The sequence below is a fragment of the Mobula birostris genome, chromosome 8 (genome assembly GCF_030028105.1).
Source record: "Mobula birostris isolate sMobBir1 chromosome 8, sMobBir1.hap1, whole genome shotgun sequence".
Classification (NCBI taxonomy): domain Eukaryota; kingdom Metazoa; phylum Chordata; class Chondrichthyes; order Myliobatiformes; family Myliobatidae; genus Mobula; species Mobula birostris.
The window spans coordinates 57694567-57714988 of NC_092377.1; the positions used below are offsets into that span (position 1 = coordinate 57694567).

The 20422-nt window shown below is 40.3% G+C and overlaps 2 protein-coding genes across 8 annotated transcripts in view; one reads left to right on the top strand and one right to left on the bottom strand.

The window, feature by feature from the left end:
• The window catches only part of LOC140201325 (clathrin heavy chain linker domain-containing protein 1-like), a 50713-nt gene extending 39302 nt beyond the window's left edge, over positions 1 to 11411 (bottom strand). For 6 of the 7 annotated variants that reach the window (XR_011886839.1, XM_072265222.1, XM_072265224.1 and 3 more), the window contains exons 1-5: positions 11021 to 11411; positions 9458 to 9645; positions 3374 to 3513; positions 1504 to 1705; positions 673 to 788 (exon numbers count right to left, since the gene is read on the bottom strand). Coding sequence is in view for 6 of the 7 variants with exons in the window: in XM_072265222.1 (XP_072121323.1) it covers positions 673 to 788; positions 1504 to 1705; positions 3374 to 3513; positions 9458 to 9645; positions 11021 to 11203 (829 nt within the window). In the remaining variant the exon portion in view is untranslated. The remainder of the gene's footprint in view (positions 1 to 672; positions 789 to 1503; positions 1706 to 3373; positions 3514 to 9457; positions 9646 to 11020) is intronic. The other variant, XM_072265225.1, reaches the window with a different exon arrangement.
• Positions 11412 to 11755: 344 nt separating this feature from the next.
• rps27a (ribosomal protein S27a) lies at positions 11756 to 16241 on the top strand. The gene is made up of 6 exons (XM_072265226.1): positions 11756 to 11799; positions 11889 to 11953; positions 13299 to 13353; positions 14315 to 14400; positions 14535 to 14666; positions 16057 to 16241. The coding sequence occupies exons 2-6, from the start codon at positions 11906 to 11908 to the stop codon at positions 16204 to 16206; spliced, it is 471 nt and encodes a 156-aa protein (XP_072121327.1). The 5' UTR covers positions 11756 to 11799; positions 11889 to 11905; the 3' UTR covers positions 16207 to 16241.
• The last annotated feature ends 4181 nt before the right edge of the window (positions 16242 to 20422 follow it).

Here is a 20422-nt window from a genome sequence, read left to right on the forward strand (position 1 = left end):
AAGGAACGGCAGAGAAAGATACAGTGTTACAAGAGTTGCCAGTCAGTGTTGAATTCAACATAGGATTTTTTTTTAGGGAATTTAGCTCTGGATTCTTCCTCGAAGCTTATTCCCAAAGTCTTCCCCACGAGTGGATATATCTACAAGGCAGCAGAGCTTTGAGATCAATGTTTTCCTTCTCCTAGATAAGTTACAACAAGCCCCATCTGCTCAAAGCAACTGGTTTTAAGACGCCAGTAAACCACCCTTGCCCTTCTGTCTGTAGAAATTACTCCTTAGTGCTTGGTAGCTAAGCCACATGAGATATCCAGGACCTGGGCTTGATTATTCGAGGCTATCTGAGACGCACACTATTGGAAGCACTTAATAGTGGGGATAAGCTCCCACTAGCTATCACTCCCCGGCTATAATGAACTTAAGGATCCATCCACATAAATAAATTCTTCAGTGTCAATAAATTTCTTTATTACTTAAATTTATTATACTGTTGGAAGACAATAGACATATGATTATGTGAAATAATTTTAACCTTATCAATACAATTTTGAGAATAATTTGAACACAATTGCCCAACTATGTCTAAAGCAAAAATTTAGATTCTACTTAATAGTACCTATATAAATATCAAAACTAGCATTAGATTGAAACAGATCTGCACATTAAAATGTATACCTTTCAGAGATCTTGCTTTTGTCATACTTGGCCAAATGAATTCAGTGAGAGAAACACTCTTATCTGAATGTCCCCAAGCAGTAACTGCATCTGCTATCATCTTCAGTTTTGTGTATCTGGAATATTAGATTAGATTAGATTAGATTCAACTTTATTGTCATTGTGCCGAGTACAGATACAAAGCCAATGAAATGCATTTAGCTCTGACCAGAAATGCAAAGAATAGTGTTATTTACAAAATAACTGCGAATAAAAAAAGTGCTACAGCACACAAATATAAAAGTACTGAGACAGTACAATATGGACGCAATATTGCTTAGCACTGTGATGAGAGGTTCAGCAGGGTCACAGCCTCAGGGAAGAAGCTCTTCCTGTGCCCGCTGGTGCAGGAGCGCACGCTCCTGTAGTGCCTACCGGATGGGAGGAGAGTAAAAAGTCCATGGTTAGGGTGAGATGCATCCCTGATAATGCTTTTCACCCTGCCCAGGCAGCATTTATGGTAGATATCCTCAATGGTGGACAACTGGGTGCCGATAATCCACTGGGCAATTTTCACCACATGCTGGAGTGCTTTGTGGTCCGATACGGGACAATTGCCATACCACATTGAGATGCAGTTGGTAAGTATGCTCTCAATGGTACAGCGGTAAAAGTCTGTCAATATTCTGGGATAGAGGTGAGCTTTCCTGATGCTCCGCAGGAAATAAAGGCGCTATTGTGACTTTTTGATCAGGATGAAGGAGTTCAAGGACCAGGTGAGATTCTGCTATATAAGATCAACTATACAACTGATAACAATTATAAGAAAACAACTCAAACCTTATTGTTTACCTGAGTGTTAATTGCTCATTTGCCACAACCAGCTCTTCACATTGTTGCATTTTTTGATTAATCTTCTCGCTAATTTTAGTTTTGATTTGTATTGGCACATATTTTGTTTCTTTGTTCACTCTTAAGTCCTTAAGTTTCCTTTCTAGTTTCTGCAGATGCTTGCATAGATCCTCCACATTTACTGATTCTTCCAATGTTAGGCCTATTATACAAACATAAAATAAACAGTTCTGAGCACCTCATCCATCTTAAAACATTCTTGTTCACAAGACAAGTCCTATCTAAAGAGTGCAGGGCTATTTGTATTCCATTATTGGTAGGATGAGTCTGGGAGGTGACAGTATCTGTGCTTATATGGTCAGCAGATGCTGGAAAAATCCAACATTTTGGGGTTTTTTTTGGGAAAGACACTGACATTTGCCATGTAAGCAGTTCTCAGTAAATATATGCTTCAAGTGGGAGAACAGTTGGCTGCTGGTGACTGGTGGTATTCCTCAGGGATCTGTGTTGGGACCGATTGTTTTACATCATACATCAATGACTTGGATGATGGAATTAATGACTTTGTTGCAAGGTTTGCAAACGCTATGAAGATAGGTCAAGAGACAGGTAGGTTTGAGGAAGTGGAGACGCTACAGAGGAATAGATAGATAGGAAAATGGGCAAAGAAATGTCAGATAGAATACAGTCTTGGGAAGTGTATGATCATTCACTGTGGTAGAAGAAATGAAAGGGTTGACAATTTTCTAAATGGAGAGAAAATACATACAACTGAAGTGCACAGGAAGTTGGGAGTCCTTGTGCATGATTCCCTAAAGGTTAAGATGCAGGTTGATTCTGTGGTGAGGAAGGTAAATGCAATGTTAGCATTCATTCCAAGAGGATTTAGATATACAAGCAAGGATGTGATTTTAAGACTTTATAAAGCACCGGTGAGGTCTCACTTGGAACTTTGTGAGCAATTTTAGACCCCCTATCTTAGAAAGGGTGTGCTGAAACTGGAGAAGGTTCAAAGGAGGTTCACAAAAATAATTCCAGGGTTGAATGGCTTGTCATATGAAGAGCGTTTGAGGGCTCTGGGCCTGTATTCACTGGAATTCAGAAGAATGAGGGGTGACCTCATTGAAACCTATCGAATGGCTTTGATAGAGTAGGTGTAGAGAAAGTGTTTCCCATGGTGGGAGAGTTTAAGACTGGAGGACACAGCCTGAGAATAGAGGAGTGTCCTTTTACTACGAAGATGAGGAGGAATTTCTTTAGCCAGCGAGTGGTGAAGGCGTGGAATTCTTTGGCACAGGCAGCTGTGGAGACCTAGTCTTTCTGTATATTTAAGATGGTCAGGGCATGAAGTGTACAGGGAGAAGGAAGGAGAGAAGGGCTGAGAGGAAAATTGGATCAGCCATGATGAAAAGGCAAACTTGATGGGCCAAATAACCTAATTCTGTTCCTATATCTTATGGTCTAACAGTACCTCTCCAATTTCATTTTCACAGGAATTTTACATAACTATGGCTATATATTTCTCCCTATCCTGTCTTTTTGCTGCTGGAGTGTGATTGCATTAGAAAACAATAGGAAAAGGAACCTCACATGATAAATAGAATTGGAGGAAGAACCACAGTTTTATATTCCATAGCAGCAACATTCAGTCTTTTGCTGGCAAGTGCCTGGAATCATCTGCTATTAAGACTGCTCCAAACAAGGCTACAGGAATAACATACCTTAAAAAGTTTCAAAACGTAATGAAAATTAAGTTTTAAAATTAGATATTACACATGTCTAATAGTAAGCATTTGATTGAAATATATAATAAAGTAATAAAATAAATGTATCTAAGCTAACTGACATAATTCTTTGACACGTTTCAGACCTGGAATGAGTTTAAAATTTGAAGTTTCTTTTTCTGGCAGCAGGGTCTCTTCTGTTGTCTCATCCTTTACATTTCTTGAATTTTTTGTTACTTGCAGGGAAGTTTCTAAACCAGCTGTATTTTTTTTAATAATTTCAATTCTGTTGAAATAAAATTTATCTGATTTTAATTTCTTTTGGTCTGTGAATTAAAATGATAAAATATAACCTGTTAAGTCTCGAAGTTCGCGAACACGAGGAATTCTGCAGATGCTGGAAATTCAAGCAACACACATCAAAGTTGCTGGTGAACGCAGCAGGTCAGGCAGCATCTCTAGGAAGAGGTACAGTCGACGTTTCGGGCCGAGACCCTTCATCAAGACTAACCGAAGGAAGAGCTAGTAAGAGATTTGAAAGTGGGAGGGGGAGGGGGAGATCCAAAATGATAGGAGAAGACAGGAGGGGGAGGGATGGAGCCAAGAGCTGGACAGTTGATTGGCAAAAGGGATATTAGAGGATCATGGGACAGGAGGCCCAGGGAGAAGGAAAAGGGGGAGGGGGGGAAAAACCCAGAGGATGAGTAAGAGATTTGTAAGTGGGAGGGGGAGGGGGAGATCCAAAATGATAGGAGAAGACAGGAGGGGGAAGCATTATATTCCTTATATTCCGTCTGGGTAGCCTCCAACCTGATGGCATGAACATTGACATCTCTAACTTCCGCTAATGCCCCACCATCCCTCGTACCCCATCCGTTATTTATATACACACACATTCTTTCTCTCACTCTCCTTTTTCTCCCTCTGTCCCTCTGACTATACCCCTTGCCCATCCTCTGGGTTTTCTCCCCCCCTCCCCTTTTTCCTTCTCTCTGGGGCTCCTGTCCCATGATCCTCTCATATCCCTTTTGCCTATCACCTGTCCAGCTCTTGGCTCCATCCCTCCCCCTCCTGTCTTCTTCTATCATTTTGGATCTCCCCCTCCCCCTCCCACTTTCAAATCCCTTACTCACTCTTCCTTCAGTTAGTCCTGACGAAGGGTCTCAGCCTGAAACGTTGATTGTATCTCTTCCTAGAGATGCTGCCTGCGTTCACCAGCAACTTTGAAGTCTCTAAGTTAACTATGATGTGCAACAAATTAGCAAGAAGTGATTGTGCAAGGGCCAAATGAAAATTATTTTGATTTTTTCCATTGAATTTTATTTCTCACAAATGCCACATGATCACTACTGCATTCAAGCTACTCTTCAACCCTTTTAGAATGTAGTCAACAGCGAAAGACAAAGTTGCTCTAATTATTTTCTTATATGTCTCCAAATCTGTTGACAGGAAAACCACAGAGTAAGATTAAGGGCAGATTTTCCTGAAAGATAACCTGTTTCTCCAAAAAATCAGCCTTCGCACTGATGCAATTTTGACCTGGTGCTGAATATCACCAAGACTGGGGGTGTAATCAATCTGAGAGGAAAGTACACACTTATCAAAATTTAACAGATATCGTTGCAGCAAATGATAGAATTTCACATCGATATCAGAAACAGATCCCTCTTTAAAGTAAATAAAAGACTCAAGTCAACTACGGTTTTCAAGACAAAATGGATACTATCAGATCAAAGAAAAAGTTCAAACTTTGCCCAAACAGAGCATTAAGCTTAAGAGTTGGAAAACTTCATGATTCAGTGAAAGATGACAAAAGCATTGATAAGGAAAGTTAAATAGGACTGGTAAGAGACACAGAAAAGGATTGGAAGAGCTTCTAAAAATAGGAAAAAAAGGAAACAATTCCAGAAAACCAACTAAAAATAGTGAAAGATCTTAAGTAGACAAGGAGCTCAAAGAAATTAACATTAATACAAAACTATTATTGGAGAAGATATGATGGCCAGTATCTTAAGACTTTAAAGGTATGCAGATAGTAGATGCACTGGTTCCCAGAATGGAAGTTAGCAAGTGTAAACCAATTGTGCAGGAAGGAAGACAGAAAAGAGGAAACTAGTGACTCATAAGCCTGATATTAATAGTAATAGTTCGAGCCTTGGCTGAGGCAGCGTGTGTGTCCTTGAGCAAGGCATTTAACCACACATTGCTCTGCGACAACACCAGTGCCAAGCTGCATGGGTCCTAATGCCCTTCCCTTGGACAACATCGGTGGCGTGGACAGGGGAGACTTGCAACATGGGCAACTGCTGGTCTTCCATAAACCTTGCTCAGGCCTGCGCCCTGGAAACTTTCCAAGGTGCAAATCCATGGTCCCATGAGACTAACGGATGTCTATTACTATTAGTAGTACAGAAATTATGAAATCTATGAAAGCAAATGATAACTGAGCATTTTAAAATACAACTGGACGGAGGTAACACAAATGCATGAAAATGTTTGACAAATATATACCAATTTTTTGAGATTATAAAGAGCAAAATAGGCATTAGCTAATTCAGTGCACTTGGACCTTCAAACCTTCAAGAAAATACCATGCAGGAAGTTAATACACAGTATTGGGTGTGATATTCTTATTTGGAGAGATGTATAGAAGTGATATAGTCAGGCTGGTTGACTAGTGTCACAATAATGATCTTACACTCAATGTCTGCAAGACCAAGGGACAGATTGTGGACTTCAGGAAGGGGAAGTCAGGAAAACACACATTAATCCTCAATGCGAAGTCAGTGGAGGAAAGGGTGAACAGTTTCAAGTTCATGGGCATCAACCCTGTACAGATTACAGAGGAGGAAATGTTTGCTACATTGAGGAAAATCAGGGTAGATAAATCCCCAGGGCTTAACGTGTTAACAAGTTACCAGGGCCCGAGCAGAGATATTTAAAGCATCTTTAGATGATGTACCACAGGATTGGAGGATAGCAAATGCTGTTCCGCTGCTTAAAAACAGTTCTAAATGGAAACCAGGAAATTATAGGCCGGTGAGTCTGATATCAGTAGTGGGAAAGATATTGGAATGTATTCTAAGGGACTGGATATATAAGTATTTGGATAGATGTGGACTGATTAAGGGTAGTCTGTATGGTTTCATGCCAGGTAGGTCATGTCTAACCAATCTTTCAAGGAAGTTACCAGGAAAGTGGATGATGGCAAGGCAGTGGATGCTGTCCACATCGACTTTAGTAAGGCATTTGTCAAGGTCTCTGACCAGAAGTCTGTGATTAGTGGTGTGCCGCAGAGATCGGTACTGGGGTACTTTGTCTCTGTCATCTATATTAATGATCTGGATGATAGTGTGGTCAACTGGATCATCAAATTTGCGAATGACACCAAGACTGGGGGTATAGCGGACAGTGAGGAAGTCTACCATGGTTTGCAGAGGGATCTGCATCAGCCAGAAAAATGGGCTAAAAATTAGCAGATGGAATTTAATGCAAACAAGTGTGAGGCCTTGCACTTCGATAGGATCAACCAGGGTAAGTCTTACACTCAATGGATGGGCACTGAGGAGTGTGGTAGAACAAAGGGATCTGGGAATTCAGGTACATAATTTGTTGAAAGTGGCGGCACAGGTAGATAGGGTTGTAAAGAAAGTTTTTGGCACACTGGCCTTCATAAATCAATGTATTGAATACAGAAGACGGAATGTTATGTTGGAGTTTTATGAGACATTGGTGATGCCTAATTTGGAACATTGTATGTAGTGCTGGTCACCTACTTACAGGAAAGACGTAAACAAGGTTGAAAAGAGTGCAGAGATATTCAAGGACATCGCTGGGTCTGGAGGACATGAGTCTTCCTGGAAAGATTGAGTAGCTTAGGGACTATATTCTTTAGAATGTACAACATTGAGAGGAGATTGGATATAAGTATATAAAATGATGAGGGTAATCACAAAATAATCTGCAGATGCTGGGGTCAAAGCAACACTCACAACACGCTGGAGGAACTCAGCAGGTCGGGCAGCATCCGTCCTGTCCCTACACCTCCTCTCTTGCCACCATTCAGAGCCCCAAACAGTCCTTCCAGGTGAGGCAACACTTCACTTGTGAGTCTGTTGGGGTCATCTATTGCATCCGGTGCTCCCGGTGCGGCCTCCTCTACATCGGTGAAACCCGACGCAGATTGGGGGACCGCTTCATCGACCACCTCCGCTCCATCCGCCACAACAGACAGGATCGCCCGGTTGCCACCCACTTCAACCCTGCTTCCCACTCCCATTCAGATATGTCCATAAATGGCTTCCTCTACTGCCATGATGAAGCTAAACTGAGGTTGGAGGAGCAACACCTCATATATCGTATGGGTAGTCTCCAGCCCCTTGGTACGAACATAGAATTCTCCAACTTCCAGTAATTCCCTTCCCCTATCCCTATGTCACTCTGCCCCCTGCCCCAGCTGCCTATCACCTCCCTCATGGTTCCACCTTCTTCTACTACCCATTGTGTTTTCCCCTATTCCTTCTTCACCTTTCCTGCCTATCACCTCCCTGCTTCCCCTCCCCCACCCCCTTATCTTTCCCCTTACTGGTTTTTCACCTGGAACCTACCTGCCTTCTCCTTCCTACCCTCCCCCACCTTCTTTATAGGGCCTCTGCCCCTTCCCTCTACAGTCCTGACGAAGGGTTCCAGCCCCAAACGTTGACTGATGGTTACCACGGATTTTGCCCGACCTGCTGAGTTCCTCCAGCGTGTTGTGAGTGTTAAAATGATGAGGGGTATGGATAGGGTAAATGCAAGCAGTCTTTTTCCGCTGAGGTTGGGTGGGACTATAACCAGAGGTCATGGGTTAAGGGTGAAAGGTGAGAAGTTTAAGGGGAACATGGGGGGAAACTTCTTCACTCAGATGGTAGTAAGAGTGTGGAATAAACTGCCAGTACAAGTGGTCCATGTGAGCTCCATTTCAATGCTTAAGAGAAGTTTGGATCCATACATTGATAGTAGGGATATGGAGGGCTGTGGTGCCGATGCAGGTCAATAGGAGTAGGCCGTTATAATGGTTTCAGCATGGGCTAGATGGGCTGAAGGGCCTGATTCTGTGCTGTACTCCTCTATGACTCTAACATCTCAGAGAACCTATCCTGGGCCAACCATACTGATGCAATCATAACAAAGGAACAGTACGCTAGAGGCTATACTTCATTAGGAATTTCAGAAGATTTCTTATGTCACCAAAGGCTCGCAAATGTCTACAGATGTACCATACAGAGCATCCTAACTGGCTGCATCACTGGCAGTTAAGGAGGCGCCAGCTAATGTACACCATTGTAAGAAACTTCTGAGGGTTCTAGATTCAGCCAGCCCCATTTTGGGCCCAAGCTTCCCAACCATTGAGGACATCTTCAAGAAGTGCTCCCTCAAGAAGGCAGCATCAACCATTAAGGACCCTCATCAACCAGAACATGCGCTCTTCTCAACAGGAAGGAGGTAAAGGAGCCTGAAGACCCACACACAATGTTTTAGTATAGCTTCTTTAGATTTCTGAATGGTACATTAACACTGCCTCACAATTCCTCTTTTGCAGTATTTATTTTTATTGGAACTTACAGCAGTTTGTTAAATCTGCGTTGCACTACTGCCATAAAACAACAAATTTAACAACTAACGTCAGTGACAATAAACATGATTCTGAATAAAGGAATAACTAACAGTACGAAAACAGAAATTATAAATAAATGGGCCACTTCTACATTGGAATGCTATAAACAGTGGAATTCCTTAGGTATCAGTGCTGGGACCTAGTTGTTTGGTCTTTGTTAATGATTTGGATGAGGGGATCAAATATAATGTATCCATATTTGCTAATGACATAAAACAAGATGGTGTGTGGGCTGTAAGGATGCAGAGAGGCTTTAGGAGGCTATAAATATGGCTAACTGAATGTGAGAATATGACAATGTGGGAAAATAGGTTATCCACTTTGGTTAAAAAAGTAACTGTTTTTGAATGATGTTGTCAGAATGATCCGGGTGTCCTTGAAAACAAATCACTAGAAGTTAGCTTACAGGCTCAACAAGCAATTGTTTAGTGATGTTTGTCTTTCTAGGGAATTTGAGTTAAAAGATTAGAGATGCATTGCTCAATTATACAAGGCCTAGTATATATGTCAAATAAACTAATATAAGATACTTTCAAACAGCAAACATTAAAAAGAACAGCAAAACTTTTTGTACTTTTTTTGAAGCTGCATAGCTCTGTTCTTGTAAGCCATGAGTGTCGCCGGCTCAGAAGCCATTGATTTCAACTTTCTCTGCAGAAGTAAAGAGTCTTTTTGTCCTTCAAGTAAAACATTGATGCTTTCGTCATACTCTTGTTTGATGGCTGTGAGAATATTTTTATACGCTGTGGTATTTTCAATCATCTAAGGATGAAGTAAATGTCATAAGTTCAAAATAATTAAATGCATAGGCAATTATCTCCAAATTAATTGTATATGTAATGTTTTCTCTGCTGGCTCTCTGCATGTCTCAATTTGCTCCACATATATTTAGGTTTACATAATATATATATATATATATATTCTCTTGCTTGAGTTTTGCTAAACACATGAGATTCAGCAGATGCTGTAAATCTAGACAGTAACACATGCAAAATGCTGAAGGAAGTCCTGATGAGGGATTTAGGCCCAAAGTTTTGATTCTTTATTCCTCTCCAGAGATGCTGCCTGACCTGCTGAGTTCTTCCAGCAGTTTGTATGTGTCAATTTGTTTTGCTATTCTCTGAATGAGACACTCCATACCAATAAATTACTTGTCTAAATGTATTCCTTTAGTTAAGTAGATGAAAGTTTATGGCAGATATCAGAGGCAGGTTGTTTTATACAAAGTGGTGGGTGCTGGAAGAGGCTAATACAACAGAAACATTTAAGAGACCCTAAGATACGCACATGGATATAAATAAATAGAGCTGTGGGCAGTGTAGGAGAGAAGGGTTAGATTGATTGTGGAATAGTTTTATATAAGTGTTTGCTGGTTTGTGTTCTTTTGTTCTTTGACACCTATAACAAGATCTAGGTGTCCTTGTTCATCAGTCACTGAAAGTAAGCATGCAGGTACAGCAGGCAGTGAAGAAAGCTAATGGCATGTTGGCCTTCATAACAAGGGGGGGTTGAGTATAGGAGCAAAGAGGTCCTTCTGCAGTTGTACAGGGCCCTGGTGAGACCACACCTGGAGTATTGTGTACAGTTTTGGTCTCCAAATTTGAGGAAGGGCATTCTAGCTATTGAGGGAGTGCAGCGTTGGTTCACGAGGTTAATTCCCGGGATGGCAGGACTGTCATATGTTGAAAGATTGGAGCGACTGGGGTTGTATACAATGGAATTTAGAAGGATGGGAGGGGATGTGATTGAAACATATAAGATTATTAAGGGATTGGGCAGGCTAGAGGCGGGAAACATGTTCCCAATGTTGGGGGAGTCCAGAACCAGAGGCCACAGTTTAAGAATAAGAGGTAGACAATTTAGAACAGAGTTGAGGAAAAACTTTTTCACACAGAGGGTTGTGGTTCTGTGGAATGCTCTGTCTCAGAAGGCAGTAGAGGCCAATTCTCTGGATTCTTTCAAGAAAGAGTAAGATACAGCTCTTAAAGATAGCGGAGTGAAGGGATATGGGGAGAAGGCAGGAACTGGATAGTGGATGATCAGCCATGATCAGAGTGAATGGTGGTGCTGGCTCGAAGGGCTGAACAGCCTACTCCAGCAGCTATTGTCTATTGTTGTATCTGCCACTCATTCTCACCTTGTCAAATGCATTTTTATAGATAATGTACCGATGCCCATTAACTCCCTGCTCTGTATAGCCCAGCTTGCCAATCTCGGACTCAATCCGTGCCCGAATGCGGCTATGAAAGTTTCGGTCGGTTACACTGGGAATCGCCTGACATTTCGACAGACCCGCGGCGGGCATCCGTCTCTGGGCCATTCTCTACCGATCCCGGGTGAGATGATCACTCGTTCGGTGACATGCCAGGGAGAACCAGGCTATCTGCACCACGGATCAACATAACTACCATTTAACGAGTAACAGCATCTGGAGCCGACAAAAGACTATCATCAGAAGAGTTATTTTCCACTTCCTTCCCTTCACAACCTCACCACCAACTCCATTTCGAGGTCCGTTGCTAAGGAGGTTGCCCGCAGCGTATTATGGGAAATGCATCTTTCATAAACTAACCTTTTTAAGAAATTAATCAATGTTTTACTTTAACAGCCTAATATTATGCGTCACACTAAAACGAAATGTGTAGATAATACTTTGTTGCTATAGTTATAGACTTCCACAGTTCAACAATGCAATTGCGATAATTTGCCAGAAATAAAGCGATTACTATTTGTTAATAATTTTTACACTCACTTTGAAATTCTTTTAATATTTTCTTGATTGTCATATTGTTTAAAAAATTAAGCCTACTGAGACAGGAGTGTGTTAGTCGCCTACGCCCTGCAGCCTGTTTGGGAAACCCCATTGCACGCGAAGAAGGTCCTTTTTCGATGAACGGCCGCTAAGGGAAGGTGGTGGTGAGTGGAGCTCGTCAGTCATGCCACACGTTGGATATCATTAACTGCTTAACCGGAATTTTAAAGCTATTTCCCTTCGTTTGTTGTAGGTGGATTGACTTTCAAAATGCAGATTTTTGTAAAAACCTTAACGGGGAAAACGATAACCCTCGAGGTAAGCGAACGTGGTGGGGACCGACCAGCACTGGGAGGCCGACTCCCCGCCTGGTGGGTGAAAATTAAAATAGAAATATTTGTAAACAATCTGTTTTAGAATTAACTAAAATTCAAAAAGGAAGTCGACGATAAACTGTCTAGAAAAGTACAGGTTGTCTCTGGGAAGAGAAACTTCACATGTTCCCTAGTTAAAATGAATCCAGAGGCCTCGGTTACTTACATGGAGGATGCTTCAGTCTATCGGGTGTGGGAAGTCTGTTTTACTTGATCGCCCTTTGGACTGTCAGCGCTTATTAAGTTAACTTGAAGATGGAACAGACCATTAATTTGGAACAGACCATTAATTAATTGGTTTTGGCCCCAACAGCGTATATGAACCCCTAAACAGGTGCTTCATTATTTAATTAAAAATACAGTTGAGTTAAAAATTCCAGATTGTAAGATTATATTTTACACACAACAGAATTGAAAGGTTTCAGCCGAAATATCGACTGTTTATTCTTTTGCATAGCTGCTGCCTGGCCTGCTGCATTCCTCCAGCATTTTGAGCATGTTAGGACTGCACTGTTGTGTTGGACTAATTAAGCTATTAATGTAATGGCTAATTAAACTAATCCTTCCATATTTTGCCATTCTCTGGACAATTGTGCCTATCTGAGCCTCTAATCATTTGCCCCCACTACCCCCCTTAACAGTATGTACCAGGTCCTCACTACTCTTTTAAAAAAAACTTGCTTCCACTCATCATAAATGCTTGTCTAGTATTAGTCTGTTTAACCCTTGAGGATACTGTCTGTCTATAGCTCTCATAATCTTTCAAACTCCCACCAGCTTTTGCTGTTTTCAGAGAAAACCTGTTTGTCAGACCTCCCTATAGCATATGTCCTCTAGTCCTGGAAACATCCTGGTAAACATCTGTCATTGCGGTAATGGTGTAGCCAGAATTCAATGCAATGCTCCACAGGTGTAGCTTAACCAGATTTATAGTTACAAACTGAATGTAACTTCAATGCTTTGACTAATAAAGACAAGTGCCCTACAAGCTGCTACAGCCACTTTTGGAGAGTTAGGGACTTCGATCCCAAAATCCCTTCATGTGTCAGCAAGGTTAAGCATCTTGCCATTAACATTCTGTCCCACCATAGTAATTTTATTTTATTGTTCTGTGATGAAATAATGGAATGTGTTTTGCAGTCTTATTACTAATGTTTTTCATATTCTAATCTAATGACTGTCTTTCAAATCAGTTAAACAGTTCTATTTTTGAAATGGTGATGTCGTGCTCTATGAAAATATTTGAAAAATGCACAATGAATATACTACACAAAACTTTTTTGTTACAGGTTGAACCCTCGGATACAATTGAAAATGTTAAAGCTAAGATTCAGGACAAGGAAGGTATAATGCGATCTTAATTGAGAATTTAATTTTCATTTCCATAGGAAGGCCAGGCTGTTAGTTTCTAGAGCTGTAGTTTAATACGTTGTGATGGCATGCAGTACACCCCATTCATTTTCATGTGACTGCTCTGAGTGTATTGATGGGAAAAGTTCAAAAGGTTTTATATTAAAGTCTAGAAATCAAGTAGCATATCAATTTGGTCTTTCCAATGAAAAGACTACATTCTGGACCCTGGGTTGTAAGAAGTGCAAGTGAAGCGTTGTTTTATCTGGAAAATATATTTTATGTCTCCAGATTTTTGGGAAGGGAAGAGTTGAAAGGATATGTTGTATGTCCTGTGGCTGCATACTGTTATGATCATCATGGGGCTGAATGTCTTATTTTATGTTCTCATGGTAATACTGCATTCTAAGAATGCTTTCTCTCCATTTAATTTGATGTTTCGTCACACATTTCAACAAATTTATCCCACATGTCAGATGTGGTCTTAGTAGTTGGTGGATAGGCAAATTAAACCAGTATTTCTAATATTTTGAGCTATTTTGGTTGCAACATTCTCCACATGATTGTAAGGATTTAAATGGTTGAACTTGCAAGGTAGGACCAAAAATTAGGAACAACCTTTCACTTTAACTATGCAGGAATATTCTTCATTTTTTTAAAACCAAATATTTAAAGGACTTGGAGAAATATAAAAAGTTGCACATTTAGTGTGTCCTTTGTACACCTATAAAAGAGACACAGATTATAGTTTCATTTAAATCTAGATTGGGCTATGATAAAAAGCATTTGGTGTGACTTTTTGTTTGCACTTCATAGAGAAATTACTTTCAAGGATCTCTGAGTAGATTTCTAGGCTGTATTCATAAGTGAAAATATTGCGGCTTCATGGATGACATCAGTTAGTTTCTTTAACCTAAAATTTGAGTAAAATGGGATGGGTTTTTTTTTGATGCAGGTATTCCTCCTGATCAACAGCGACTGATCTTTGCTGGGAAACAACTGGAGGATGGCCGTACTCTCTCCGATTATAATATCCAGAAGGTATATTTACTTTTTCAAAGCTTGGTTACACTTTGTGAACTTGGAAATAGTTTATTGCATGTAATTCCTGCAGGATGCCTTGTGTAACACAACAACTGAAAATTTACACTTCCAAAATAATTGCTGTTCAACAGGAATCAACTCTACACCTTGTGTTGAGACTGCGAGGTGGCGCAAAGAAGAGGAAGAAGAAGTCATACACCACCCCAAAGAAGAACCAGCATAAGAGGAAGAAGGTCAAACTTGCTGTCCTTAAATATTACAAGGTAATACTATACATTAAGGATTCACTGTTTAATGTGAGAGTAGATAGTCATCTAAATGGCTTAGTACAGTTGCAATTAAATGTATAATTAGGGTGCTGGTAATGCCATGGATGTAGATTTGCTCTCCAAAAGGGAAAAAATGATAGATTTATGCCTCTTCAATTCTTGAGAATTGATATTTTCTCCTCCCCCAACTACTGGACTCCTTGTTGACATAAGACTTGGCACTTGCCCACCTCCAGCAAAGGATTATACCCTCAACTTCTGATTTATTGGATTCTGAAAATTCATCATTGCATACCCCTTATATAGTGGGTTTTAAAAATAGAACTACAGTGGATTCTGCTAATTTGGGACACATTAGGACCAGTACATTTTTGCCTAATCAACTGAAGTTTCAAAGTTGGAAGTAAATTTATTATCAAGGTATATATGTGGCCATATACGGCCCTGAGATTCATTTTCTTGTAAATGCAAGAACTGTAATAGAATCAATGAAAGACTGCAACAGGACAAAATAAAGAACAGGTGTGCAAAAGACAGCAAACTGTAAGTAGCAGAAGAAGGGAAACAATAAATATAGAGAACATGAGATGGAGTCTTTGAAAGTGAGTCCATAGGGTGTGGGAACCATTCGGTGATTGGTTCAAGAGCGTTTGAGAGGTGATAACTTCCTGAACCTGGTGGTCAGTCCTGAGGCTCTGTGCCACCTTCCTGATGGCAATTTCATGGAAATAGTTGAAGTATAAACAAAATGCAAACTACCTTTTAATTGAGAAATAAATTTAAATGAAATACAGAACAAAATTAGAACACTTGATATTCCTACTGCATTTTAAAGTTGTGTATTAGTTTGTAATAGTTATTGATAATGGAATTCATCCAGTGTATGCTGCTGTGTTCTTTAGATCAGAGACCTAGGGTAAATTTTTCAGCTGGCCAGTTTTTCCATGGCATCTTGACAAGGATCTGGATTTTTTAAAAAAAGTCAATTTAAAAAAATGATCAAAAATCAGTTTGAACCAAATCCTTTGGCCTAAGTAGATAAGACAAGTTCATGTAACTGATATTTTAAAACCTGTTCGTTCTAAGCACAGTCTTAACAGCCACTGAAGCGTATGCGACTTCTGCTGGTTAGCAACTCCTCAAGTAAACAAAGGGAATCATAGCTATTTTCTTGATTAGTTTTTCTTTTTTAAGATTTGCACTAAATAAGCACCTACCCTGATGGCCCAGTTAACCGGAATCCACTGTATTTGCTTTACTTAACATCCTATAACCTTTACTGGCATGACCTATTGTTGATAAACATGCTTGCAGGCTTCATACATGTTGCATTGTTTTCCCCTTTCCTATTAGTTTGGAAATTAAGTTTGTTTTCAATTTTTAGGTTGATGAATATGGGAAAATCTATCGTCTACGCCGTGAATGTCCCTCAGAGGAATGTGGTGCTGGTGTGTTCATGGCCAGCCACTTCAACAGGCAGTATTGTGGAAAGTGCTGTTTAACATACTGCTTCAACAAGGCTGAAGATGCATAATTGTATTCACTTTAATAAACAATGATAGAAAATTATTTGGATCTGACATTCTGGATGGTTTGTTATAAAGAAATTCCACGAGTAGTGGCAAAAAAATAAAATGTTACCCAAATGACCATGCTTTTTAGGGTATTATCAGTAATTACTTTAAAGGCCAAAGATTCTTTAACTGTCAATGATACGTTGCAGTGGTATAGTTACTTGATTAGCATAGGCCTTTAATTAGCTTTTGATCAACTAAGTGAATCTGATTTAAATAGTGGTGTTGGATTTTGATTGCTACAATTTAAGAACTTTGAGGATATTTTTGGATCAGAATAAATGAAATCCCTGATGCCATGTGTCTTTAAATACTATTTAAGAATAATACTATTTAAATTGATCTTAAATGATTAAGTGGTTTTAAATGCATTACAGTTCAATAGTTGAGTAATGTTTTCAACAAAACAGACCCCAAACAAGAGAGAATCTGCAGGTGCTGGAAAACTCAGCAACACAATGCTAGAGGAACTCAGCAGGCCAGACTGAGTACAAGTTGGCGTGTTGGGCCGAGACCCTTCAGTTCGGAAAGGTCTTGGCCCGAAACGTTGACTGTACCCTCTTCCATAGATGTCGCCTGGCCTGCTGAGTTCCTCCAGCATTTTGTGTGTTATTTGAAAGAACCCGTTATTTTTAAAGATTTGTGATAAGCATTTGTTTGCTGCTGTTCATGGATGTATTTAATGTACTAAAGGCACTTGCTTCTCCGAGGCAAATCAAGAGGAATTTTCTTATCTACTTGGACAAAGATTCTGTGAACATTGGTGGGTTGCTAGAGAGGATCAGTGTTGAGAGTTTTTGATTTGGGTTATATATAGTTAAACGATAACTAGAAAGAGCTAGAGCTAGATCTACGTACTACTAGACAGTACATAGAAGTCCCAAGGCGAGAGTGTGTGATACTTGATCATTGGTCACCTACCTACATGAAAGGAGTAAATAAGGTTGAAAGAATACAGAGAAAATTAACAAGGATGTTGCCAGGTTAGTGTGACCTGTAAAAAGATTTCAACACACCCCTGCCCCCCCGAGGGAAATTTTTTTTACACGGATCAACAGAAAAACTTTTGTTTCAAAGTTTTTTTTTTAAAAAACAGGTCCAAAGTGATCTAAATTAAAATATAAAACAATAATAAATTGCATGAGTATACACCATCTTTAATGACATACCAAATCATCACTGGTGCAGCCAATTGGTTTTAGAAGTCACAATTAGTTAAAAGAGCTGTTTTCTGTGCAGTCAAGGTAAAAAATTGATTTGTGAAAAAAACACCTGATTTGGAAGGTCCAACTATTGGTGAGTCAGTATCCTGGCAGAAACTACACCATGAAGGCAAAAGGACACTCCCAAGCAACTCCGTGATAAGGTTATGGAAAAGGACAAGGCAGGAGGTGGATACAAGTAAGTTCCAAGTCACTGAATATCCCTTGGAGTACAGGTAAGTCAGGCATCAAGAATATGGAACTGCTGGTAATCGTCATAGTTATAGTCATACTTTATTGATCCTGGGGGAAATTGGTTTTCATTACAGCTGCACCATAAATAATAAATAGTAACAGAACCATAAATAGTAATCAGTAAATTATGAAGTAAGTCCAGGACCAGCCTATTGGCTCAGGGTGTCTGACCCTCCAAGGAGGAGTTGTAAAGTTTGATGGCCACAGGCAGGAATGACTTCCTATGACGCTCTTGTGTTGCATCTTGGTGGAATGAGTCTCTGGCTGAATGTACTCCTGTACCAACCCAGTACATTATGTAGTAGATAGGAGACATTGACCCAAGATGGCATGCAACTTCGACAGCATCCTCTTTTCAGGCACTACCGTGAGAGAGTCCAGTTCCATCCCCACAACATCACTGGCCTTACGAATGAGTTTGTTGATTCTGTTGGTGTCTGCTACCCTCAGCCTGCTGCCCCAGCACACAACAGCAAATATGATAGCACTGGCCACCACAGACTCATAGAACATCCTCAGCATCATCTGGCAGATGTTAAAGGACCTTAGTCTCCTCAGGAAATAAAGACAGATCTGTCCCTTGTAGACAGCCTCAATGTTCTTTGACCAGTGCAGTTTATTGTCAATTTGTATCCCCAGGTATTTGTAATCCTCCACCATGTCCACATTGACCCCCTGGATGGAAACGGGTCACCAGTACCTTAGCTCTCCTCAGGTCTACCACCAGCTCCTTAGTCTTTTTCACATTAAGCTGCTGATAATTCTGCTCACACCATGTGACAAAGTTTCCCACCGTAGCCCTGTACTCAACCTCATCTCCCTTGCTGATGCATCTAACTATGGCAGAGTTATCTGAAAACTTCTGAAGATGACAAGACTCTGTGCAGTAGTTGAAGTCCGAGGTGTAAATGGTGAAGAGAAAGGGACCAGTTCTCAGAAATTGAGTGACTGGAGGAGTTACAAGCTTCAGTGGCTAAAATGAGAGAGACAGCACATACAACTGTTGCCTGAGTGCTTCAGCAGTTGCAGTTTTATTGTGGAGTGGCAAAGGAGAAAGCCACTTGAAGAAAACTCATGAAATCTTGGCTAGTTTGCCAGAAGGCATGTGGGAGACAAGTCAGCTAGAAGAAGGTTCTATGGTCTGATGAAACCAAAATTGAGCTTTTTGGCCATCGGACTAAGTGCTATGTTTGGCATAAGGCAGACATGGCACAGCATCAAAAACACACCATCCCTACTGTGAAGCATGGGGTTAGCTGCATCACACTGTGGAGATGCTTCACTGCAGCAAGCCCCGTAAGGCTGGTGAAGGTAAAATGATTGCAGCAAAATATGAGGAAAACCTGATGCAGTCTGCAATAGAACAGATTTAGGAGAGGATTTGTTTTCCAGCAAGACAAAGCCAAAGCTACACAGGAATGGCTTAAAAGCAACATAGTTGATGTCCTGGAGTGGCCAAGGCAGACGCCAGACCTCAACTGTGACAGGACTTGAAAAGGGCGGTTCACTCACAATCCACATGCAATCTGACAGAGCTTGAACAGTTTTATACAGAAGAAAGGGGAAAATTTTCAGAGTCCAGATGCACAAAGCTGATAAGAGACTTATCCACACAGTCTCAAGGCTATAGTTGCATCTACTAAATACTTTAAAGGGCTGAACACTGATGCAATCAATTACTTTATGTTTTATATCGGTAGTTACTTTAGATCACTGTAGAGATCTGTTTTCATTTTGACACAAAACAGTCTCAGTTGATCAGTGTCCAAAAAAAGCCAAATTAAATCCATTGTGATTCAATGTGTAAAACATGAAAACTTCTTGGGGGGGGGTGGTGAATACTTTTTATAGGTACTCATATGGAAAAGTTGAATAGAATTGAATAAGTTAGGCCTTTATTCATAGAAAACTGAGAGATTTGATAATGTACAAAATTATGTGGGGTATAGATGGGATAAATGCAAGCAAGCTTTTTCCACAGTGATTGAGTGGAAGTGCGACCAGAGACCATGGGTTAAAGGTGAAAGATGAAAAGTTTGAGGGGAAACTAAATCACTCAGGGTCGTGAGTGTGAACAAGCTGCTGGCACAAGTGGTACATGGGAGCTCAATTTCAACATTAAGTGAAGTGTGGATGGTAGAAGTACGGAGAGCTATGGTCCTGGTGCAGGAAGTTTGAATGGTTTCAGCATGAACTTGATGGGCCAAGGGGACTGTTTATGTGCTGTACTTTTCTGAGTCAAAACTGAAATCACAGAACTGCTATTCATTCAAAACATGTTCCTGATTATTTAATTCTATCTGCTTTACTCAGCAATGCTGGTGCTGGTTCAGATATCCCTTGCAGTTTATAATCATGCCACTCAGCAACTTTTGGATGCTGGGCCTCTTATCCACACATTAGTAGTGTTGCTTTCCATAATGATGTTGACCTTGCCATTTCCCATAAAGACAATTTTAGAAAACCAGTTAATGGCATTGACACCATTTCAACTGCCAGGACAACTAAATGGTAAACTACATCATCACTGCTGACCCATCTGGGCTTTAACAGAATTTCATGTTTAATGGCTCTTGTGTATTTAAAGTAAAATTTATATCCAGCCTGCTCAATCAACTGTTTTAATAACTAATCTGAGGAGAAAGTTCAAAGTAAATTTATTATCAAAGTACATATCACCACATACAACCTTAAGGTTTGTTCATTTCAAGACGTCAAA

Bases quoted from the DNA above. Each gene is read 5' to 3' on its own strand.
- rps27a (XM_072265226.1), top strand. From the start codon at position 11,906: ATGCAGATTTTTGTAAAAACCTTAACGGGGAAAACGATAACCCTCGAG. The intron at 11,954-13,298 runs GTAAGCGAACGT...TTTTTGTTACAG, and splicing joins GGAAAACGATAACCCTCGAG to GTTGAACCCTCGGATACAAT. The intron at 14,667-16,056 runs GTAATACTATAC...TTCAATTTTTAG, and splicing joins CTGTCCTTAAATATTACAAG to GTTGATGAATATGGGAAAAT.